Source organism: Capsicum annuum, chromosome 8 (genome assembly GCF_002878395.1).
Source record: "Capsicum annuum cultivar UCD-10X-F1 chromosome 8, UCD10Xv1.1, whole genome shotgun sequence".
NCBI lineage: Eukaryota > Viridiplantae > Streptophyta > Magnoliopsida > Solanales > Solanaceae > Capsicum > Capsicum annuum.
The window spans coordinates 170,823,414-170,843,797 of record NC_061118.1 but is presented as its reverse complement, the minus strand read 5'-3'; the positions used below and the strand labels follow the sequence as shown (position 1 = coordinate 170,843,797).

Here is a 20,384-nt window from a genome sequence, read left to right as displayed (position 1 = left end):
TGGGTATAAATATACCTTTATCGTTAATGAAAAGGTATAAATATACCCTCGAACTTTAATAAATGGTACAAATATATCCTCCGACGTACCTTGGATACAAATATACCCTTACTGCTAATGAAAAGGTACAAATATACCATTCTCATCAACGACGGGACACGTGTCAGTATCGTATTGGTTGGCTCTTTTTAATTTATTTTATCTGTGAATAATTTAATCTATCCGAAATTATAACTCATACCCAATCCAAATAACTCGATCTGACCAGTGTAATAGAGAAGCTTCAAGAGACATACCACGCGTCTCTATTCACATGTGTTTCTTTCTTCCACTCTCTCACTAATCCAAAAAACCCTAACAAACGTGTCGGTTCAATTCATGTTTGGATTCATCTACCATCTAGAATCGACTAGAAATTTGTTTAATATTGTGGTGTTGTTTAATATTCTAATGTTAGATTAATCTTTCTTCCATTCTCTCGCACTCACACTTTCTTACTACCTCGTGAGTGATTGTTGTTTGTTTTTTCTGATTCATAAGCGTCGGTGAATCAGAAATTGTTTCTGACTCGTGGTTGTTGTTACCTGCTCTAAATTCATTGTTACATCATTGTTCACCAACTTTAAAGAGTGAACAAGAAGACAACATTTTAAGAACAGAAACATGAGAAAAACTTGCAAAGTTTGGACATCCCTCAGCCAAACCAAGGTCCTCTATCACAGGTCGGGTCGATTATAATTTAGAATGAATTAAGGGCCAACCAATACAATGCTGACATGTATCCCGCCATTAATGAGAAATGTATATTTGCACCTTTCATTAACGGTAAGAGTATATTTGTATCCAAAATATGATGGAGGGTATATTTGCATCATTTATTAAAGTTCAAGGATATATTTGTATTTTTTCATTAACGGCAAGAATATATTTGTGCCCAAAGTATGACGAAGGATATATTTATACCATCTATTAAATTTCAGGGTTATATTTTTACTCTTTCCGATTTTGGATTTTGAACTTCCTACCATGTGATCACTTTTCAAACTTCAAAAGTTTGTTATTTGTGCAAATCGGCCTGAAGTTAGGAAGTTTGAGATTGCACAATTTTGCACGAAATATACATTCCATTCATATTCTCTCACAATCATTTTCATGTGAGTAGTTTCATTCGAACATATGCTCCAACAAGAAACAAAATCAGGATTGGATGTTATTCTAACTGCTCTTTTCTCATCTCTTCCCATTTCGAATAAACTTGATGGGAGTAGGAAGAATCTAGGTATAAAATTAAAAGTTTACGTATTACATCACAAAGAGCACTACTATAGCTGTGTTTTTTACTTATTTTCTAGTGTTCGGTATGTAAGCAAATAATATTATCTTAAAGAACTTGTATATAATCTAGACAAATAAGTGTTCGGTATGTAAGCAAATAATATTATCTTAAAGAACTTGTATATAATCTAGACAAATACTAGAAAGGAGGAACATAAAGCAGGCCAACATCAATCAATTTAACTTCCCTAATAACAAAACAAAATGGGTCAAGTTCATATGAACCCTGAATTCAATATCCTTGTTGAACAAAAAAAAAAGACCAACTGTATACATCGAAAGCCCTCTTTGTGACTAGCAACTCCAATGAACATGCATGCCCTATAGATAATAAGTGTGTTTTGTTGTGAATGCAGAACTAAATGAATGAATGATAGGAAATCACTTGCAACATGTTTATCAACAAACTAATATAAATATTACGAAGATTGGATATTCCCAAAAGCTATTACTTTGATTCATGCTTTGAAGGTGTAGTCGTAGCTGAGCTGTTAAGTTGCTGTCGTGCCTGAGCTTGCTGTTGGGGCTGAGATGATTGTTGTTGCTGCTGCTGCTGTTGCAACTGATGCATGTTTAGCTGATTAGACTGTTGTTGCTGCGACTGCAACATCTGAGGATTGAGAGAGAGCTGCTGAAACTTGGTAGCGTCTGCACTAAGCTCCGCTGTTGCAATCTTCAAGCGTTGTACTTCAGCAGTTAATGCTTCATTTAGAGCTGTCATAGCAAACGCTATAAGGTTTCATATAACAACAAAAAATCTCACAGGCATAAAAATGTACGAAGCATGTGCCTGTTCTCTAGTAGCATAGAGGGAAACAGCAGACAACATAGAAGGCTAACGTCACCAACCAACCCACCCACACCTAACGGAAAAAAAAAAAAGAAGGAAAATTGAAGCGTAGACTGAAGCTACACCTACATTTGACACTGCTTCTATCCACCAAAACAAAACCGTGGTTTCGCAGATTCCTCTAATTTAAACAAGCAACTTAACATGCAACGGAAATTGTTCATTTCTAAACAGCATTTTTACTAGACTGTTGGCATAGAGTTCATACATTGTATTATCACCTAATAAGTTCAACGATACAGTTCATCAGACGTTCATATAGTTAGACAAATTGCATGCACACACTTCATTTTTAAGGGTTATATCTCATTCTTAAAAAGACCGGCGTAAGTGAATCAATCTCTAGCAAAGAAATATTGATAATAAGCAATGCAGGGAGTCTGCACGCAATGAAGCGTAGAATAAGGTCAAGATGAAACATGAGCTGAAAAATTAAAGAAGTCATAGATCAAGAAAGCAAGATGCATACCATCACGGAGTTGAGCTTGCTGTTCCATGGATTGCAAACGGAACTTCAGCTCGCTATTTTGGCTTGTTAGCCCAGTCGCATCTCTCTGATTGCAAGTACAAGATATTTTAAGTAGTGATAATAGGATAAGTAGAAGCATTAAACAAGGCAATATTGAATCACCTGCAACATGGTCAGTTGAGCAGACAATGTGGTGGCTTCAGTCTGCAATGTCTGTACCTTGTGTTCTAACTCAGCAATGTATCTCATCTTGCGTTCTTTAGAACGAGCAGCAGATTGACGGTTGGCTAAAATCCTACAACAATAAACAACAAAATAGGGAATGTCAGCTGCAAAGAAGAGAGGAAATAAAATGAAAAGGCAATTACATGCATCACTTCAAAAGGAAATTTGACCTTTTGGCACGTTTTGGATCTGTTAAAGCAATCTCTGCAAGTTTCTCATTTGCCATAATTTTCTTCAATTCAGCTCCGCTAAATTCACCATTTCCAAATTCCAAACTGAAGCTGTTTGAATTTCCATCAAGCGAATTAGTTGGTGAGAGTTGGCCTGGGCGTGGTCCAGGAGATGGCGGCAACTTAGGTGAATCATCAATGAAGTTTAACTTCCCCATGAAACTATCCATTGAAACACTCCTGTAGTGTCTTGTAGTCGGAGCAATATCTCCCACAGCACTCCTTTTGATCCCCTCCCTCTTCTCAACTGAAGACGACATCCCTAGTTTCTGCATACTGCCACCACTATCATTGACACTGCTCGTAGCTTCATTATCACTGCTGTCACCACCATTCGTCTTTGTACCACTTGCTCTACTGTCTAAATCTTCACGATTCTCATTACCCTGCTTCTCATCAGTCCCCGAAGAGTTAAACGCATCAATGTTATCCAAATTCATATACGCAGAAAACAGGTCATCCACAACTTCTCCTTCAGATTTCCTCTCACCCATCCCTTCAACATTGTTATTCTCGTTTCCTCTATCCCACATAGTTTCACGTTTAACCAACTGAGCTGGTTTACCACCCGAATTATCCCGTGAAGGGACTGACCTTAAGGGAGCAAGTGGTGGCGAGGACTGCATTATAGCCGAAAATCCAAAAGGTATATCACTATTAGACCTCCTATGAGCTTTGCGAGGAGGAAGACTCTCCCTCTCCCCTGCCCTCGATGAATTACACCTCGAAAAAGGCGGCGGTGGCAATAAACTATGTGAATTGCCATCCTGATCACACATTGACACATCAGCTGACATTGGGTCAGACATAGATGTGGACGGGGATTCCCTATACGGTGAAGGGCTCAAGGGTGGCAAGGAATCAAGTGAGAAAAATGCTGGTTGTGATAAAGATCGCGAATGTGATGCCCCTGGACTAAAATTCTGCATACCCATTTGCTGATTGCCTGGCCTGGTTAAAGGGATCTGAGAATATGGCGAAATAGGAGGCATTTGCGGGTGAGAAGGTGGTATACCTACTCTTTTACTATTATCAACGCCAAAATTTGGAGAAAATTGCCTCATTTGACCCCTAAATTGGGAAGTAGTCAACTGTGGTATGTCCAATTGGTTCACTGAAATAGGCTGTAACTGTTTAGGTAGTGAAGAAGATGATGTACCAAATGATGATTGCAGTCTTTGTACCATATCACTACTACCTTCATCATTGTCACTAGCCATTTTGCTTCCCTCAAATTTCAACTCAAAAAGAAAACCTTCAACTTTACCAAAATCCAAGCTTCACAGTTCTCCTACACCTGAACTTCAAAACACCAAAACAAAAATGCAAAACAATTAAACAAACCCCAAAAAGCACCAATGTTCACCAAAATCTTAGCTTTACAGTATTCCTACACCTGAATTTCAAAACCCCAAAACAAAAAACAATGCGAAACCCATTAAACATACCCAAAAAAGCACCAATCTTTACCGAAATCCAAGCTTTACAGTACTGCTACACCTGAATTTCAAAACCCCAAAACACAAACCAATGCAAGACCCATTAAACAAACCCAAAAAAGCCTTCAACTTTACCAAAATCTTAGCTTCACAGTACTGTTACACCTGAATTCCAAACCCCCAAAACAAAAACCAATGCAAAACCCATTAAACAAACTTCAAAAAGTACCAATCTTTAACATAAAAAAAAAAAAAAAAAATCATCAAAAAAAAGAACTTGGTTTCATCTAATAAACAAGAAAACAAAATGAGTAACAAAAAAATCAAGTCTTCACCAGTACCTATAAGTGTGAATCCACCATTTTCAGCAAAGCAAGATGAACAAAATGCTCCACTATTTCTCTCTCTGTATAAGTATTTTTTTTCTTCCTTTTTTGTTGATATTTTTGTTGCATAAGGAAGATTACTTACAACAACTATCATTACACGGATTTCATGACAAGACTACTATACTTTCTACTGCTAGAACTTGAGAGACGCGTGAATTTAATACGAATTTCAATCTCATTTACATTTGCATTTAAATTTGAATTTGAATTTCATTCCGTCTGCATTTATAGAATCTTTTTTATTTTTTCCTCTATCACCGCAGATTATGTAGCAATAATAAATCTCTCTTTCCTATCCCTTTCTTTTTCTTATTTTCTTATTACTTTTTTTATCCATCTTTATTTATTCACTACTAATATAACATTAATAATATATAATAGAAATAATTTTATTATATTATTTTTTAAATATAATAAATTTAATATTCTAAAAAATGTTATTTGATAATATAATTAAAATAAACGTAATAAATAAATAATTTATTATTTTAAAATTAAAAAACTTATTTTTAATAACATAAATTACTACTATATTAAAAATAAGCTATAATTTCAACATGCCTCGATAGATTACTTGCTCCATAATTTTACTATTTCATCTAACGGAGAAGTACTACTAATTATTTTTCTTTGTTGGAGGTTTTTAAGAGAAAAGATATTATTTGCCCTTTTTGGGTGTATAGTCCAATGTAGTTTTTACTTCGATCTCCTTTTTTAAGAGCGTGTGTAATACTCACCTTGTCTTGATTATTCAAAACTTCTTGTTTGGTTTTAGATTGATTTGGAATTGCCACTGAAAGTTTTGACCAATTCACAAATATGAAACACTATAACCATTTTCTTCCTCTTTGATATTCCAAGTTTCTTCTTCTTATGCTTTGTTTGAATGCTTGACGGATATTATTTCATAATATATCATATTTTACTGTATTATTTAGCGAATTTAATAATTTGAAGGATTATTATAATTGTTAGATAAAATGAGAATTAAAAAAATCAGATAACTACGGGATCATATTAAATCATCTGTTAAACAACAACAAAAAAAAATTAAAAAAATCAGCATATTCCCACGTAGTGAGATCTGGGGAGGGTAAGATGTATGCAGTCCATATCGCTACCTCTGAAGAAATAGAGAAGTTGTTTCCTATAGACCCCCAGCTCAAGATAAAAAATACTCGCTCCGTTTCATAATAAGTTAATTGTTGAATTTTGACACACGTGTTAAGGAAAAAAAGCAAAGACATAAATTTATCATGTTTTTCCATTTTTACCCTCTTCAAAAAGTAAAGACACATGATACATCACTCTCAATGCACATTTAAAGGAGGGTAAATTTGAAAAAAAAATTTCAACATTTACCTTGAATTGTGAATCATTCACTTATTTTGAAACACTAAAATTGCTCAACAATTCACTTGTTGTGAAACGAAGGGAGTAATAAACAAGTGGATGGATTATATAACAGAAAGGAGTAAGGAATAATAAAATAGAAACCAGAGAAACATGAAATACGAGAAATAAAGGCAACACAAAATAAGGAAAAGGAACTAAAAAATAGGAAATAGGAAATCCACCTAGTAGTACCATACACTCACAAACCAAAGACCCCTGTGAACATCCTAACCCGGCTACATAAAATCTCTCCTAACTGCTTGCTACAACCCCACACTCACACTAGCCTACTATCTTTATCTGCAACTTCCACACCTTCTTATTTAAGGTCATGTCCTCAGAAAGTTGCCGCTGCTCCATATCATGTCTAATCACCTCCCTTCAGTATTTCTTCGGTCTACCTCTACTCCTCCTGAAGCCATCCAACACTAACCGCTCACACCTACGAACTGGGGCATCCGTGTCCCTCCTTATCACATGCTCAAACCATCTCAACCTTTCTTTCCGCATCTTGTCCTCCACCGAAACCACTCTCACCTTCTCTCGAATAATTCTATTCCTAAATCAGCCGTTAGATAATGTTATATAACAATGATTCAATGATAGGATATAATAAAATTTAAGTAGTAATTAAAATAAATATTGGAACGTTTTATTTAGCAAAACTGAAATCCTATGCCTTTTCGAGATTTCTTATTGGATTGTCAATAGATATAAGAGAATATAACATATTTAAATTTTAAAGAGTTTGTAAAGTATTTAGAAGTCTCAACTTCGATTTTTTTTTCTTTCTAAGTGTACTATAGACAAATTTGTAGGGTCACATTTTCTTGCCAAATGTTCTATTTATTACCTTCTAATAATATATAAAAAATAGGGTGGAATGAATAGGATTTTATTTTCATCTTTAACAAAAGGTTATGAATTGAACTTTTATTTTTTCTTTAAATAAATTTTATGTGTTACAAATTTAAATTAGTTGAGGACCTAATAAGAATATTAAGCATCGAGGGAAAAAACATATGAAATACTAGTACTATATTTTTCATCATTACAATGGTATAATAAGGAACTAAATGCTCGTTCTATGTTTTGCTTCTTTTTAAGACAACAGCATTTTACCGTAAATTCTCAGGTTTGGAATATGTAAGTAAATGCTCGTTGTAGTTAAAATAAATAAAATTTACTCATAGTAGTAAATAAATTTATGTAACACGAAAATACTTTTTCCTTTCTTGAGATTAAGCTTGTTTGATTAAGTTTATTTTTCTCAATTTTTTTTTTTTTGAAAAGTGCTTATTTTTAAAAAAAATTGAGATATTTGGTCAAACTTTTGAAAGAAGAATAAGTAATTTTGGGTAGAAGACAGAAACGGTTTTTTTAAACCTAAAAAAAAATAAACTTTCAAGTACTTTTAAAAACTTGACTAAACACTAATTGCATCTTAAACATTTTTTAACATTTATTGATCAAACACAAGTTGTTTTAACCAAAAATACTTTTTTGAAAAGCACGTATAAAAAATACTTTTTAAAATAAGCTAATTTTAAAATTTTAGTTAAACTCATTTTCCATTTCAAAAATTCAACTCTCTTTATAAGTCATTTACCAACACAAAGTATATTAATGTAGTTGCAGACTATGGTAGCATACGCATTTATAGTGCTGCAAACATTTATGAATTAAATATACATAATTTCTCCGTTTCTTTTTATTTCGTGTAAAAAAAGAATTTTCTTTAATTTTACTTTTTTTTCAAATGTCTTAAATTTTTGTTTAATTGCATCGATGATATATCTTGTAGAATTATATTAAATATATTGTTATTATTGTTGCTGCTACACCCACGATATGCCTATCAACATGCTAATCAGAATCCTTTCATTGTAATGGATAAACCTTTCATGTCAAAATATTCAACATACAAATTAGGTACTGGATGGCAAAATAATACTTAATTTTTATACAAAAACTTTTGAAACAAAGTTATGGCTTAATGTTAGTTAAAATGGGAGTATATATTGATGGGTTCATGCAAAAACTTAATATTCTGATCATGGCTAAATTATTGGCACACATTATCGTGACGGCAATTAGTTGACTTTGACTGTTGAAATTTTGGGAACTGTGGGGCCCAGATATGTTGTATATAACACGTGTTTGGATCTTAGCACTATTGGATAATAGAAAACTTTATCCTATTTTTTAATTTTGATTAAAAAGATGAAAAAAAGGTTGATGTGGGCCCAGTTGGTCGGCAAGATTGGACTTCATGTAATCTATTATTAAAAAATAAATAAATAAATAAATAAATATTCGTATTTGATATGCATATTGTTATTTGACTAATTTAAATAAGAAAACGCTATGACATGATATTTTAGAATTTTAACTCGAAATTTTTAATTAAAAGTTCACCGTAATTTTTATTGGGAAGCTTCGTGTAGTCAGATAAATGAGGAGCTAAAGTCATTTTAAGAATTTTAGTCTTTAATTATTACTAACTGAATAATGAAAAATTCGTTATGTAGTTGACGATTTGAACAATGATAACTTATTACAACAACAATAAAATTAGTATAGTTCAATAACCAGATTTTAATACAATGAAATCTTATTAACGGCCCATTTGGCCATGGAAATTTTTTCTTTTTTTAAAAAAAAAAAAATTGGAGTTGAAAATTGTGATGTTTGGCCATGAAAATTCCGAAAATAATTCCGAAATTTTCTTCTGAAAAGGGAAAATAGGTTTTTGTTATTTTCACAATTTTTCAACTCCGATTTCAACTTTTATTATTATTGCATATAACCCCAATCATTTAAATTTTTACATAAAACTCTCCTTATAACATTACTTTTTCAATATTACGTATATAACACTTTTAAAGAATAAGATAATTATAATTTCAAACTTAATGTTATCCTAATTAATATATATCTCTTTTTGTCTCTCATCATTATTTTTATTCCTTATTTAATTTTCTCCCTTATTTAAGACATTATTTTACTGTTAATTTATATTTATACCCATAAATGTATAAAGTATTATATTTATAATTGAAATATACAAAGTATGTTATATATAAAGTTCATACCTTGTACATACCATATACATACATATATAAATGTACAAAGTATTAAGAAACATATTAAGCATGTTTATAATATAAATATACAAAGTATGTTATATATGAAGTTTATACCATGTATATACCATATGCACACATATATAAAAATAAAAAGTATAAAGAAACATACTAAGCATATTTATTTATTTATGGTATATGATATAATATACCATAAATATGCAAAGCATGTTTTACATAGAAATAATTTATTCACACACAGTAAAATCTTTTATGTATAAGAAATAAATTAGTGGCACCCTAAAATTTAATAACAATTCATCATTTCCTATTTTTTAGGATCGGAAAATGAAGGAAATAAATTAAATAAATTTGTTTGAAAGATAATATTTGTTACCTAAAAAACAGGAAGCAGTGATCTGTTAATATAACATCCATATTTAAAATTTTCAAATATGAAAAAACGGCTATTAATGTAAAATTTATACATGTCATAATTGAAATTCATTAAATATGGTCATTATATGTAATTATTTTTACAATAGTGGCTAATTGGGTTCTTTTTCCATTAGTAGGTAATTTTTAGTTGGGTGATTTTGATAGTTTGTAAAAGTTAGGGCATAAAATCATATTTAAAAAAGTTTTTTCAAAAGTAAAAAAAAAAATCAAAAAAGACATGATCAAACACAACTCCAACTCCAATTTGAACTCCAACTCCGAAAATTTTTAGTTTTCATGGCCAAACGGCTACTAAAAAAATTTGAGTAAATGCACTGTTTTCATTCTGAATTATAAACGAAATTGCTGAGACAAACCCGAACTTAAAGGGGGTCCTATTACCCCTAGACTAATTAAAATCGTGTTTTTTGAAACATTAGTGTCTATATTGCACATACGTGTGTCTACGTAGACCTTCAGTGTGTTGATTGTCACAGTGTACCACGTATGTGCCACGCAGGCACTAAGGTTGCCTAAAATACGATTTTAATAAGCCCCTTTAAGTTAGAGTGTGTCAAAGTAATTTCGTTTATAGTTCAGAATGAAAACAATGCATTTTCTCAAAAAAATAAAAATAAATTAAAAGGAAAGTATCAAATTTTCTTTCTTTCAATATTTTGATACCACCCCTTTTAAAAAAAGGATTATTGTACCTCGATATTAATTGCGAAAACCCTTTCGAATGAAAACACCATAACAATTAACATGACCACCTTGTTTCCACTAAACACATATTTTCGATTCGATCATATTAGGTTAAAATTCTGAATTCGCTTCTGATCATCACCAGTTTCATTCTTTACGAACGAACTTGTATTAGGTGCATCAAACCAAGAAATTCAAAGAATGTGCAAGACAAAAAAATGTATTGAATGGTATAGTGCAATGTCACAAAATTTGGTGTGATAATTAACATGAGCAAATGTAGTTGTTGTCAACATGTCGGCAGTAGATGAACAAAGCCACGAGACCAACTTACATGTTATTTGATTATCATGTCAAGATCTCAAATACACTTATATTTAATTTCAAGGGTAGGATTTTTTATTTTTTTTATAGATTGATAAGAAAATAATTATGTTGTCTTTGACATGAAGTAGTGGTTGCATAGTAAAATATTGCACACACAACTCATGTGTAGTAAGAAATTACTATAAATATATTCTTAAAGATTTTAAAGTATGTATAAATATAATTTGAGTAAAAAATATAATCTTAAGAATCATAATATTAAAAAATTAATAATATTTAATTAAATAAAAAGATGACATGTCTGCTGCAGCTGCTTCAACCATAATTTTGCTAAATATCGCTCATAATTAATTATTATGAGTCATCTAATTGTTAAAAAATTAATAATATTTAAAAAATAAAATAAACATAAAATGATAAATTAATTTTTGATGTATTAAATTAAGTTGACCTCCTTCAACCATAATTTTACCGTATCACCCCTAATTAATTATTATAAGTCATTTATGTATTAAAAAAATCATAATATATAATTAAAACATTGATTTTGACATGGTTGCTTCAAGAGCTGCGCCATAATTTTACTATATCATCCCTAATTAATTATTATAAGTCATTTATGTATTAGTATATTAATAGTATTTAATTAAAACAAGAAAAATATGTGTTTATGACATGTTCGTTGCAGCTGTTTCAACCATAATTTTACTAAATATCGCTCCTAATTAATTATGATAAGTCATCTAAGTATTAAAAAATTAATAATATTTAATAAAATGATAAAATCGACAAGTGATAAATTAACTCTTGATATTTTAAATTAAGTTGGCGTCTTTCAACCTTGATTTTACTGTATCACTCCTAGTTAATTATTGTAGGTCATTTATTTATTAAAAAATAATAACATTTAATTAAAAAGAAAAAATAATAACATGTCTATCTCAGCTATTTCAATTGCAATTTTACTAAATACCCCTCTTAATTAATCATCTAAGTATTAAAAAATTAATGATATTTAATAAAAAAGATAAAATAGACTTAAAATGATAAGCAGGTAGCAGATCGACGTGTTTGTTTGTGTTGCCTACTTAGATACTTCTTTTTATATTTGTTTATTTTACTTTCAATTTTAATCTATTATATATTTGAGAATTACTTAAAAGTATTATAAATCATAATAATTAACAATTTAAAGTAATTAAAAAGACAAAAAAAATTTGGTTGACTCTCTAAATTTTATTACTGTCATGTAAATTGGAACAAAAGAAAAAGTACTACAAATCACAACAATTAATAATTTAAAGTATTTTAAAAATATGTAAAAATTTTAGTTAACTCTCAAAAATTGTATCAATACCACATAAATTGAGACAAAGGATATAACATATATCATTTAAAAATTACATAAAAAGTATTATAAATTACAATAGTTAATCTTGAAAACATTTTTTGCGTTGCCACCTCAATTCTAACTGTTGTTATATTTGGATATCTAGATCATTTCCCCTCCTCAACTTTACTTGAAAAATCAAACTCCCCCCTCAACTTTAAACAATAAGCATTCTCTCCCCTTTTTCCTACTTGTCTTTTTTAAATACTTATTTTACTCCTACACTATTAATCTTTATTTTTCTTTACTTCTTTAAAATTATTATATTTTTTATTTTTAATATATATAGTAAATCTTTTTAAATAAAAAGAAAATTATTTTCTAGACAAAAAAAGTGAGAAACATATATTAAGTATATAAGTTAGTGATGTTCTAATGAAATAAATGATCATGATATGAAAATTTATTTATTAAGAATAATTAAAACTGTAATATCTATTTATACTAGTGAAAATAACAAATAAAAATAATTTTACAAATATATTCCAAACATAATATAGTAAATAATGATTCAGCTGGTCGAAACCAACGCTTTTATTATATAGATAACATATAACAAAAATGAAGATATATTTTATACTAAATTAATTCAAAAGTTTGCTTATATTATAAATATATACTCCCTCGTTCACTTTTACTTGTCATTATTTTACTTTTTGAGGTCAACCTGCATGAACTTTGATCAATATTTTAAAATATATAATTTAAAATTTAAATGAACAGGAAATATATGAAAAATGCTATAAGTTGCAATCTTACTTCATATTAATAAAATGAAAAAATATATCTTAAAATATTTATCAAAATTTATGTAGGTTGACCTAGAAAACAAAAAGTGACAAGTGAAAAAAAAACTAGGGAGTATATTAAAACTCATGTGCGCGCGCGCGCGCGCGCACACACACACACACACACACATATATATATATATATATATATATATTACACATGTACACACTTAATCCATGTAAAATAAGAGATAAGGTATAAGGTACCCCTAAATTATATCTGAAGTTGTTATGACACACTTCAACTTTAAAGAGGACCTATTACTATTTAAACTCATTTTTTGTTGATCTGAACGTCAAGTATCAGAATATTTTGATACTTTTTTGGGGGAGACGAAAAATACTTGTGCGTTATCTCAATAAAATAATAATCATAAAAAATAACACTAGCTTTTGTGACAAGTTCACTAAAAAGGTTAAACTAAAAAATTTAAATAAAAATATATAAATACTTGACTAAAATAAATAATGTATACTATAAGAAGATATTGCTAATGCCAAGGTTAAAATAGACATTGTCAAGGTAAAAGGGGGGAGAATGCTTATTATTCAAAGTTGAGGGGGGAGTTTGATTTTTAAAGTAAACTTGAGGAGGAAAATGATTTTCACCCATTTCTTAACTTAGTAGTGGTTCAAAAGATTTCAATATCTGTATTTATAAGTGTTTTGATTTTGAGAAGATGATCCAAGACTTTATTGTTAATTGAAGTATCTTTTGTTCGAGTTTTTGTATGAAATAATCCTATAAATATTAATTCTACATCTTTTATATATTTTGTAACAGGTCTCAATCCTATCATCAAACAATTAAAATAGCCCGACTACACAACATATCACACTTTCTTATCATATGAAAAAAACTATCTTATAAAACCTCACTCCTTAACGAGTACCGTCAAATAATTATTATTTAAAAATTATCATTTTAAATTAATGTATATTTATGTTTGTATCTCATCAATATTGAATTTTGGTGCTAAATATAATATTGGGCCCGTGCCTCTAGTTCTAAATAGAGAAGCAGCACATTAGTCAATGTTTTCGTCTAGGAATTCCAGAAATTCCTGAGATTTTGATAGAAAGTAAGAAAATGTTTGGCCTAATTTGACCATCTAAGGATATATTTCCTGTTGATGAACCAAACGTGAAAATGCTAAAAGATTGGTTAGTTAGGATGCCTAACTTTTTTGGGCATAATTGTTTGATTAAATCTCTCACTGAAACTGAAATATCGGGACGATATTGTATTTGCATTCAGATTCTAGAGTCAAAAAGCATTAGGCTTTCATGTTAAAAAAAAATTTCGATCATTAATGCGTAATGACACTTTATGTTGTTTAATTTCCTTCAAGGACAGCTTTATCTATTTTTTTTAAGTGCCCAAACTAGTTTATCACATATGGTACTGAATAACTTTATCCACCGAGACATACGTAGAAAGTAACTTTCTAGGTGGGCAGTATCTACTAGAATTTGAACTGAATAGCTCGACATACATAAAAAGTAATTTTCTACTAGAATTTGAACGTTGGTAAACCATAATTTTCATCCCACTCCATTGACACCAAAATTGTCTCTTGGGAGCGAGTCATGCAACAGCTTAATCAGTTATAGCAATCTATTTAATACTATAATAGCAACAACATACCCAGTATAATCTCACAAAGTGGGATATGGAAAGGACAGAGTGCACCAGACCTTACCCCTACCTCAAAGGTAGAGAGGTTGTTTACGAAAGACCCTCAACTCAAGGGAAAAATATAGATGCAATGTATTTAATGAGATTACAAAATCAGAGCAGGCAGAGGTCGTTAAAGAGTTAAATTAACTGAAATTAGCAAGTATTACTATACTTGCATTACAGAAGCAGAAGGAGAAGTTGCAATGAGTTATTTTTAGACTAAGATACTGTCTTATTAGTTACGAATAAGGAGAAGCTCAAAATCGTATACCTGCAATTCCTAAACACTTCTGTACAAGATTAAGTGCAAAAAAAACAGATAGCCCATAGTAAATACCAAAAAAGAGCTGCAAATAACTGAACCAAAAGTCAGTTGCATGACATTCAATCACAGCACAAGGTCATAATGAGCACCCGAAAGGGCTTTTGATCATTCATAACTCAAGCTCTTGTTTTTTCTTCTCCGGCTACCTGTCGAGCATCTCCAGCATCCAGGCCTAGTATAGCAACTAGCCAGCAAACCAAAATTGATGCATCACTTAATGGTAATATAGCGATTTGTACCATGTTTAGCCCAATAAGTCTTGAGATCAATGGGCATAGACAGATCGTGGTCAGCTAATGCAAGCCTTGTAAGCAATCTGCTAAAAACGCTTCCACTCATTTTCCTACCACCTAAACGACCATGGCGTTTGTTTGGCAGTTGTGGTAGTGGATATTCTGACAGATACGTAGTGCAGCAAGATGACTGCCAGCCCCCACTTCCCCATTTGTAACACTGCCTTGGTATTCCCGTACATGTGCAAACAGGTATTGGCATGGTAGACTCGTCAAACTGGATCTGGTTAACGGATCCAAGATCCTGAGCATCCCATTCAGCTTTAGATCCATCTGTTGAAAATTGCCGATTCAAATCTTCCTTCACTTTCTTTGTCTTTCTTGGGAATTTTGCTGACTTCATCGACATGGTTTTGTTTACTTTCGATCGTTTTCCTTGGAGTGCCTTACCAGCATCAGATGACATGGTCGATATAGGAAAAGCATCAGCTACGGGCACATCCCTATTAATACAAACAGAATCACTGTTATTGTTGCAGTGATTTTTAGGTTGATTAGGGCGTTTTGTCCCACGTTTCCTACAACTTAATGTGCCATTCATGGTACTTTCTAAAAAGTGGAGAGCGGCTATTGCATTATCCCTTTCTTTTATGGCAGTATCCCGCTCAGCAAATGCAGTATCTCGCTGCTGGATTGCTAACTCTCGCTCAGCTAATGCTTCCTTCTTTTCAATCACTGCTCTATCCCGTTCTTCAACAGCCGCATCTCTTTCAGCAAAGACCATTCTGATTTTCGTATTCATGATGAAAGCCTCTTGGTCCCTCATCTGGTAAGGAGGTACCACGTTCCACTACAGTGAAAGTAATCATAGTGAACTATGTTACTACTGATCATGACGTCAAGATATATCCAAAAAAATTGAAACAGATAAGCAATCTTGTTATTAATTTAGTTTTTTTTTTTTCACAGTAAAATTCATGCAATATATTCAGTAGATTCCCAGCTAGCTTGTGATTACGGTGTAGTAGTTGTATTGCCTTAAACCATTCATAATAAAACAATGGCATTTTTCTTACCGGTGCATAACCTCCTTTGGAGTAATTCATTCTGTGTCTCTTATTTTCTCGCTGGCCCCCGTCGTCCATCTTCTCTGAGGTGCTTGATGAGGAGCAGATTTGTATCTGCCTCTATATATCCTCTGGATTTAATATTAACTAGCTCTCCACTCAACAGTCATCCTGCAGAATAAAGAGGAGAAGGAAATGAGAAGGTTGCAGATTTTTTTTCATACTAGCTATTGCAATGAATATATAATAAAATAAATCAGCCATTGCTGAAACAGAGAAGATTTTCAATCAATTTCCAAATACACAAAGAAAATTGGCATTACACAGAGCAAGCATGTTGTGTTCTTTAAAGAGATGTTATGGCTACAACTGAACAGAAAAAGATAGTGAGATTATGGCTACACTCAGGTAGCAACAATGGCCATCTAAATAGTGCATAAAGTCTTTTGAAAATTAATTATCTTCAAACACATAAAACCCTCAAGCGTTGATCAAGCCTGACCCACGGGCCACGTCCATGCAAATAGTAAGTCAAATTGACAGTTTATCTTAACAAATTACATACTGATGATACTTTTAAAATATTAATTAGATAAAAGATGAACAACTAATAGAATGTCAGATATTTGGACAAATATCCACAAAACAGCAACATACTAGCAGAGCAGTTCCATGTTTTGGAAGCAAACATCTCAACTGCAGTAGCGTGCCTAGGAGGTCATACAAATATCTACCAACTTGTGAATGAAGCTCTTACTTTAATTTGATATGGACAGAAAAGAGAAAGAGCATCGATTTAGTATACAAATAATCTAATCCATATATATCTATAATATGGACAGAGAGAGGAGAGGAGAGAGAAACTTTGCATAATCCAACATAATCTCTGCTGCTGGCTGCTTTTAAGTCATAGACTATCGAATTAGGGTTATCAGAGAACAAAAGATGGCATAACAACACAATGGAGCAAGCACAGGGAAAAAACCTGATGTTTTACTGAATCTCAAGTGATTATTGGAAAGTTTTGCATAAGTTCCTAATTTAATTTGAGCTTCCCTAATTCAAGATTGAACCAAAGACCTATCAACACCAAAGTAAAGCTAACCACTGGACAAAACACTATTTAATTATTCTAAATTAGAATCATTTAAGTTGGTCTAGACTCTAGTCGCCAGTCGGTCAACTAGAGAAAGCATTCAAAGAAACTAAAATGATTAAATTTATAAACTAATACAGAACCAAACTCAATTAACTCAAGGCAAGGCCATGAAATTCACATTTGCCTTGACCTAAAACTGCATCACTGAATTAGCAGAATCAAGTACTCCCAACTCCAATCATCTGGAGTCATCTAAGTTGACACCATATACAAGCTAGCGTCCAGACTCACATATCCACTTTGTTGCAGTCACAAAAAGCAAAGAGAAAGTTTATATTTCTATAAAACCAAGTAACTAACAAATTCAGAAAAAAAGGTCATTCCATGGAGAAAACAGACAACAACATAACTACAACGACGAAAAATTTCATCACCTTGCTGGACTTGCTTTACCTGCTCAAATTGATACAAAAATTTAAACTGGTTAACATCAAGGAGCTGATCCAAATTTCTCCTAGTCACATATCTCAAGTTCTTACAAGGGCCAGTAGAATGCTACTTCAACCTCAAATGACGGCCAGCTTTTTTTTTCTTTTCCTGGTCGAGCATTACTTTGGGGAAAGTGCACGTGGATAGTTCAAGATATGCTCAATATGATCTTCGAACTCAGCAACGTAAAAATTTAATAGGAAGAAGGCACACAACAAATACATCTAACTACTTAACAAGAAAACTCTTGAGCCGGGGGTCTATCGGAAACAACCTCTCTACTTCTTCGGAGATAGCGGAATGGACTGCGTACATCTTACCCTCCCCAGACCCCACTTTGTGGGAATACACTAGGTTTGTTGTTTGTTGTTGTTGTTGTACTTAACAAGAAAACTATACAACAAACCAAAAACACGCCCAGTGTATTCCCACACAGTGAGGGCATTTTGGTTTTCAAATTCAAATTCGTTGGAACAAAAGAGGCCCGGCTGATGAATCCTACCCAGTATCGAAATTGGGAAGGGTAGAGCATACGCAATCTATACCACTACCACAGAGGTGAGGTAGAGAGGTTGTTTCTGATAGACCCTCAGCTCAAGACAAAATACAGTCTAGAAAGAGAAAATAAGGAGTAACACAACAACAAATAGTAACATAAACAATACTACCACATAATAATACTACACGCAATCCACCCGATAGCACATATAACAACACGTAGGAGCATAGCGCTATGACTACTAGGACAACACTCCTACCTACTAGCATGGACGCACTCCGACCTCCTAACCTTCAACCCTAATTCGCATTAATCACACCTTCCTATCTAAGGTCATGTCCTCAATAAGCTGCAACTGTGCCATATATCCTGTCTAATCGTCTCTCTCCAATACATATATCAACAAGTGCGAGCAGCAATACGACTACTAAAACAACACTCCTACCAACTAACATGGACTCACTCCAACCTCCTAATCTTCCACCCTAATTCGCATTCACCACACCTTCCTATCTAAGGTCATGTCCTCGGTAAGCTGCAACCGCGCCATATATCCTGTCTAATCGTCTCTCTCCAATATTTCTTCAGTCTACCTATTTTTATCCTTGGCGCAAACTAAGAAACCATAAACTCCATTCAAATTAATAAAAATTTTAAGTAGTAAACCTAGCAACAAATTGGCGTGAATTGTTCAATTTTTTGGAACACCTAACAAGAAATATAATACTCACACTGTCTCAATTTATGTGACACAGTTCGAATTTCGAGAGTTAAAACAGTTAGAACGGATAAACTAGGGTTTCAAGTTTCAAGCCCACAGGAAAACAACACCGAGGCAACAATAAAGAGTGAATTAGTAATATGCTGCGAGTAACCAGAGAGAGAGAGAGTGTTAACAATAGTGAGAAATTGATTGGAAAAAAGAATGAGAATGAATGCGAAGGTGAAACTTACAGGGAAGATTGACAAATCGGGGTGACAAGTATGATCATACCGCAACGCCGGCGAGTGAAAAATGAAAATCTTTTTCCCAACCCCTATTTTATTTAAGTATTGATACTATTTTTTTAAAAAAAAAAATTACACAAATACACAACTTATATTTTCAATATTACAAAAAAATTTCAACTACCTAAATATATTACAAAAATCCTAACATATACACAGAATGTTAGGTATATGTCGGCTATGTTATGTAGGGGTGTTCATGGGTTAGTTTGGATCGGTTATTGATCAAAATCATAACCAAATCAACTTAGTCCGTTTTTAAATTTTTTAAAATCAAACACAAAAATAACCGTCGGTTTGGTTCTTGTCGGTTTTTTCGGTTTATAACTTTAGCTAATGATAAAAGTTGAAAATTAAAAAAAAAAAAAATCAATCTAACATATTGAGATGTTAACCGAGTGTTGTATTTCAATCTTGAAACTAAGATGTCAATTGAGTGTTATGCTTCGGCAAAGCTATGAACAATACCGTATGAATGCTTGTAAAAAAAAAATTTTAAACTACATTTAATAAAATAATATGATAAACCCCCTAAAAGGTGAACACATAAACTTCTTGCTCAACAAGGTTAAAAAAAAAAGTTAAATTAATGATTGTCTATAGTCAAATGAATCTCAACTATGAATTTCAATATACAACAATATATTATTTTCACAATTAGTATCATTTGTCATTCAAAGTACGAAATTCACTTGGAATCTCATAAGGCACTATCAACTAGATGAAGAAATGACTTAATGTGTTACGACTAAAGTTAAATCATGATTAAAATATAAAATGTAGCAAATATTTATATTGTATTTATGAATAATACATAAATAATTATAATATAATATATATATATATATATATATATATATATATATATATATTGGTTTGGTTTGGTTATTTTGTCGGTTATTTTATAGTAAAACCAA

General features: G+C 31.8%; 2 protein-coding genes across 5 annotated transcripts; both read right to left on the bottom strand.

Annotated features, from left to right (window-relative positions):
• Nucleotides 1-1,490: 1,490 nt before the first annotated feature.
• Nucleotides 1,491-5,172, bottom strand: LOC107840491 (bZIP transcription factor 29). Of its 3 annotated transcripts, XM_047395185.1 has the most exons (6): nt 4,890-5,118; nt 4,558-4,609; nt 3,050-4,411; nt 2,817-2,949; nt 2,655-2,739; nt 1,491-2,049 (listed from the first exon to the last, which is right to left on the bottom strand). In XM_047395185.1, the coding sequence occupies exons 3-6, from the start codon at nt 4,327-4,329 to the stop codon at nt 1,784-1,786; spliced, it is 1,764 nt and encodes a 587-aa protein (XP_047251141.1). In that variant the 5' UTR covers nt 4,330-4,411; nt 4,558-4,609; nt 4,890-5,118; the 3' UTR covers nt 1,491-1,783. The 3 variants fall into 3 exon arrangements, with proteins under 3 accessions (XP_047251141.1, XP_016539857.2, XP_016539858.2); XM_016684371.2 differs by lacking the exon at nt 4,558-4,609 and having other exon boundaries at nt 3,050-4,406; nt 4,890-5,172; XM_016684372.2 differs by lacking the exon at nt 4,558-4,609.
• Nucleotides 5,173-14,872: 9,700 nt separating this feature from the next.
• LOC107840489 (protein BASIC PENTACYSTEINE5) lies at nt 14,873-19,521 on the bottom strand. Of its 2 annotated transcripts, none has more exons than XM_016684369.2 (3): nt 19,414-19,521; nt 16,382-16,543; nt 14,873-16,155 (listed from the first exon to the last, which is right to left on the bottom strand). In XM_016684369.2, the coding sequence occupies exons 2-3, from the start codon at nt 16,448-16,450 to the stop codon at nt 15,283-15,285; spliced, it is 942 nt and encodes a 313-aa protein (XP_016539855.1). In that variant the 5' UTR covers nt 16,451-16,543; nt 19,414-19,521; the 3' UTR covers nt 14,873-15,282. The 2 variants fall into 2 exon arrangements, with proteins under 2 accessions (XP_016539855.1, XP_016539856.1); XM_016684370.2 differs by lacking the exon at nt 19,414-19,521 and adding an exon at nt 19,191-19,411.
• Between the last annotated feature and the right edge of the window lie 863 nt (nt 19,522-20,384).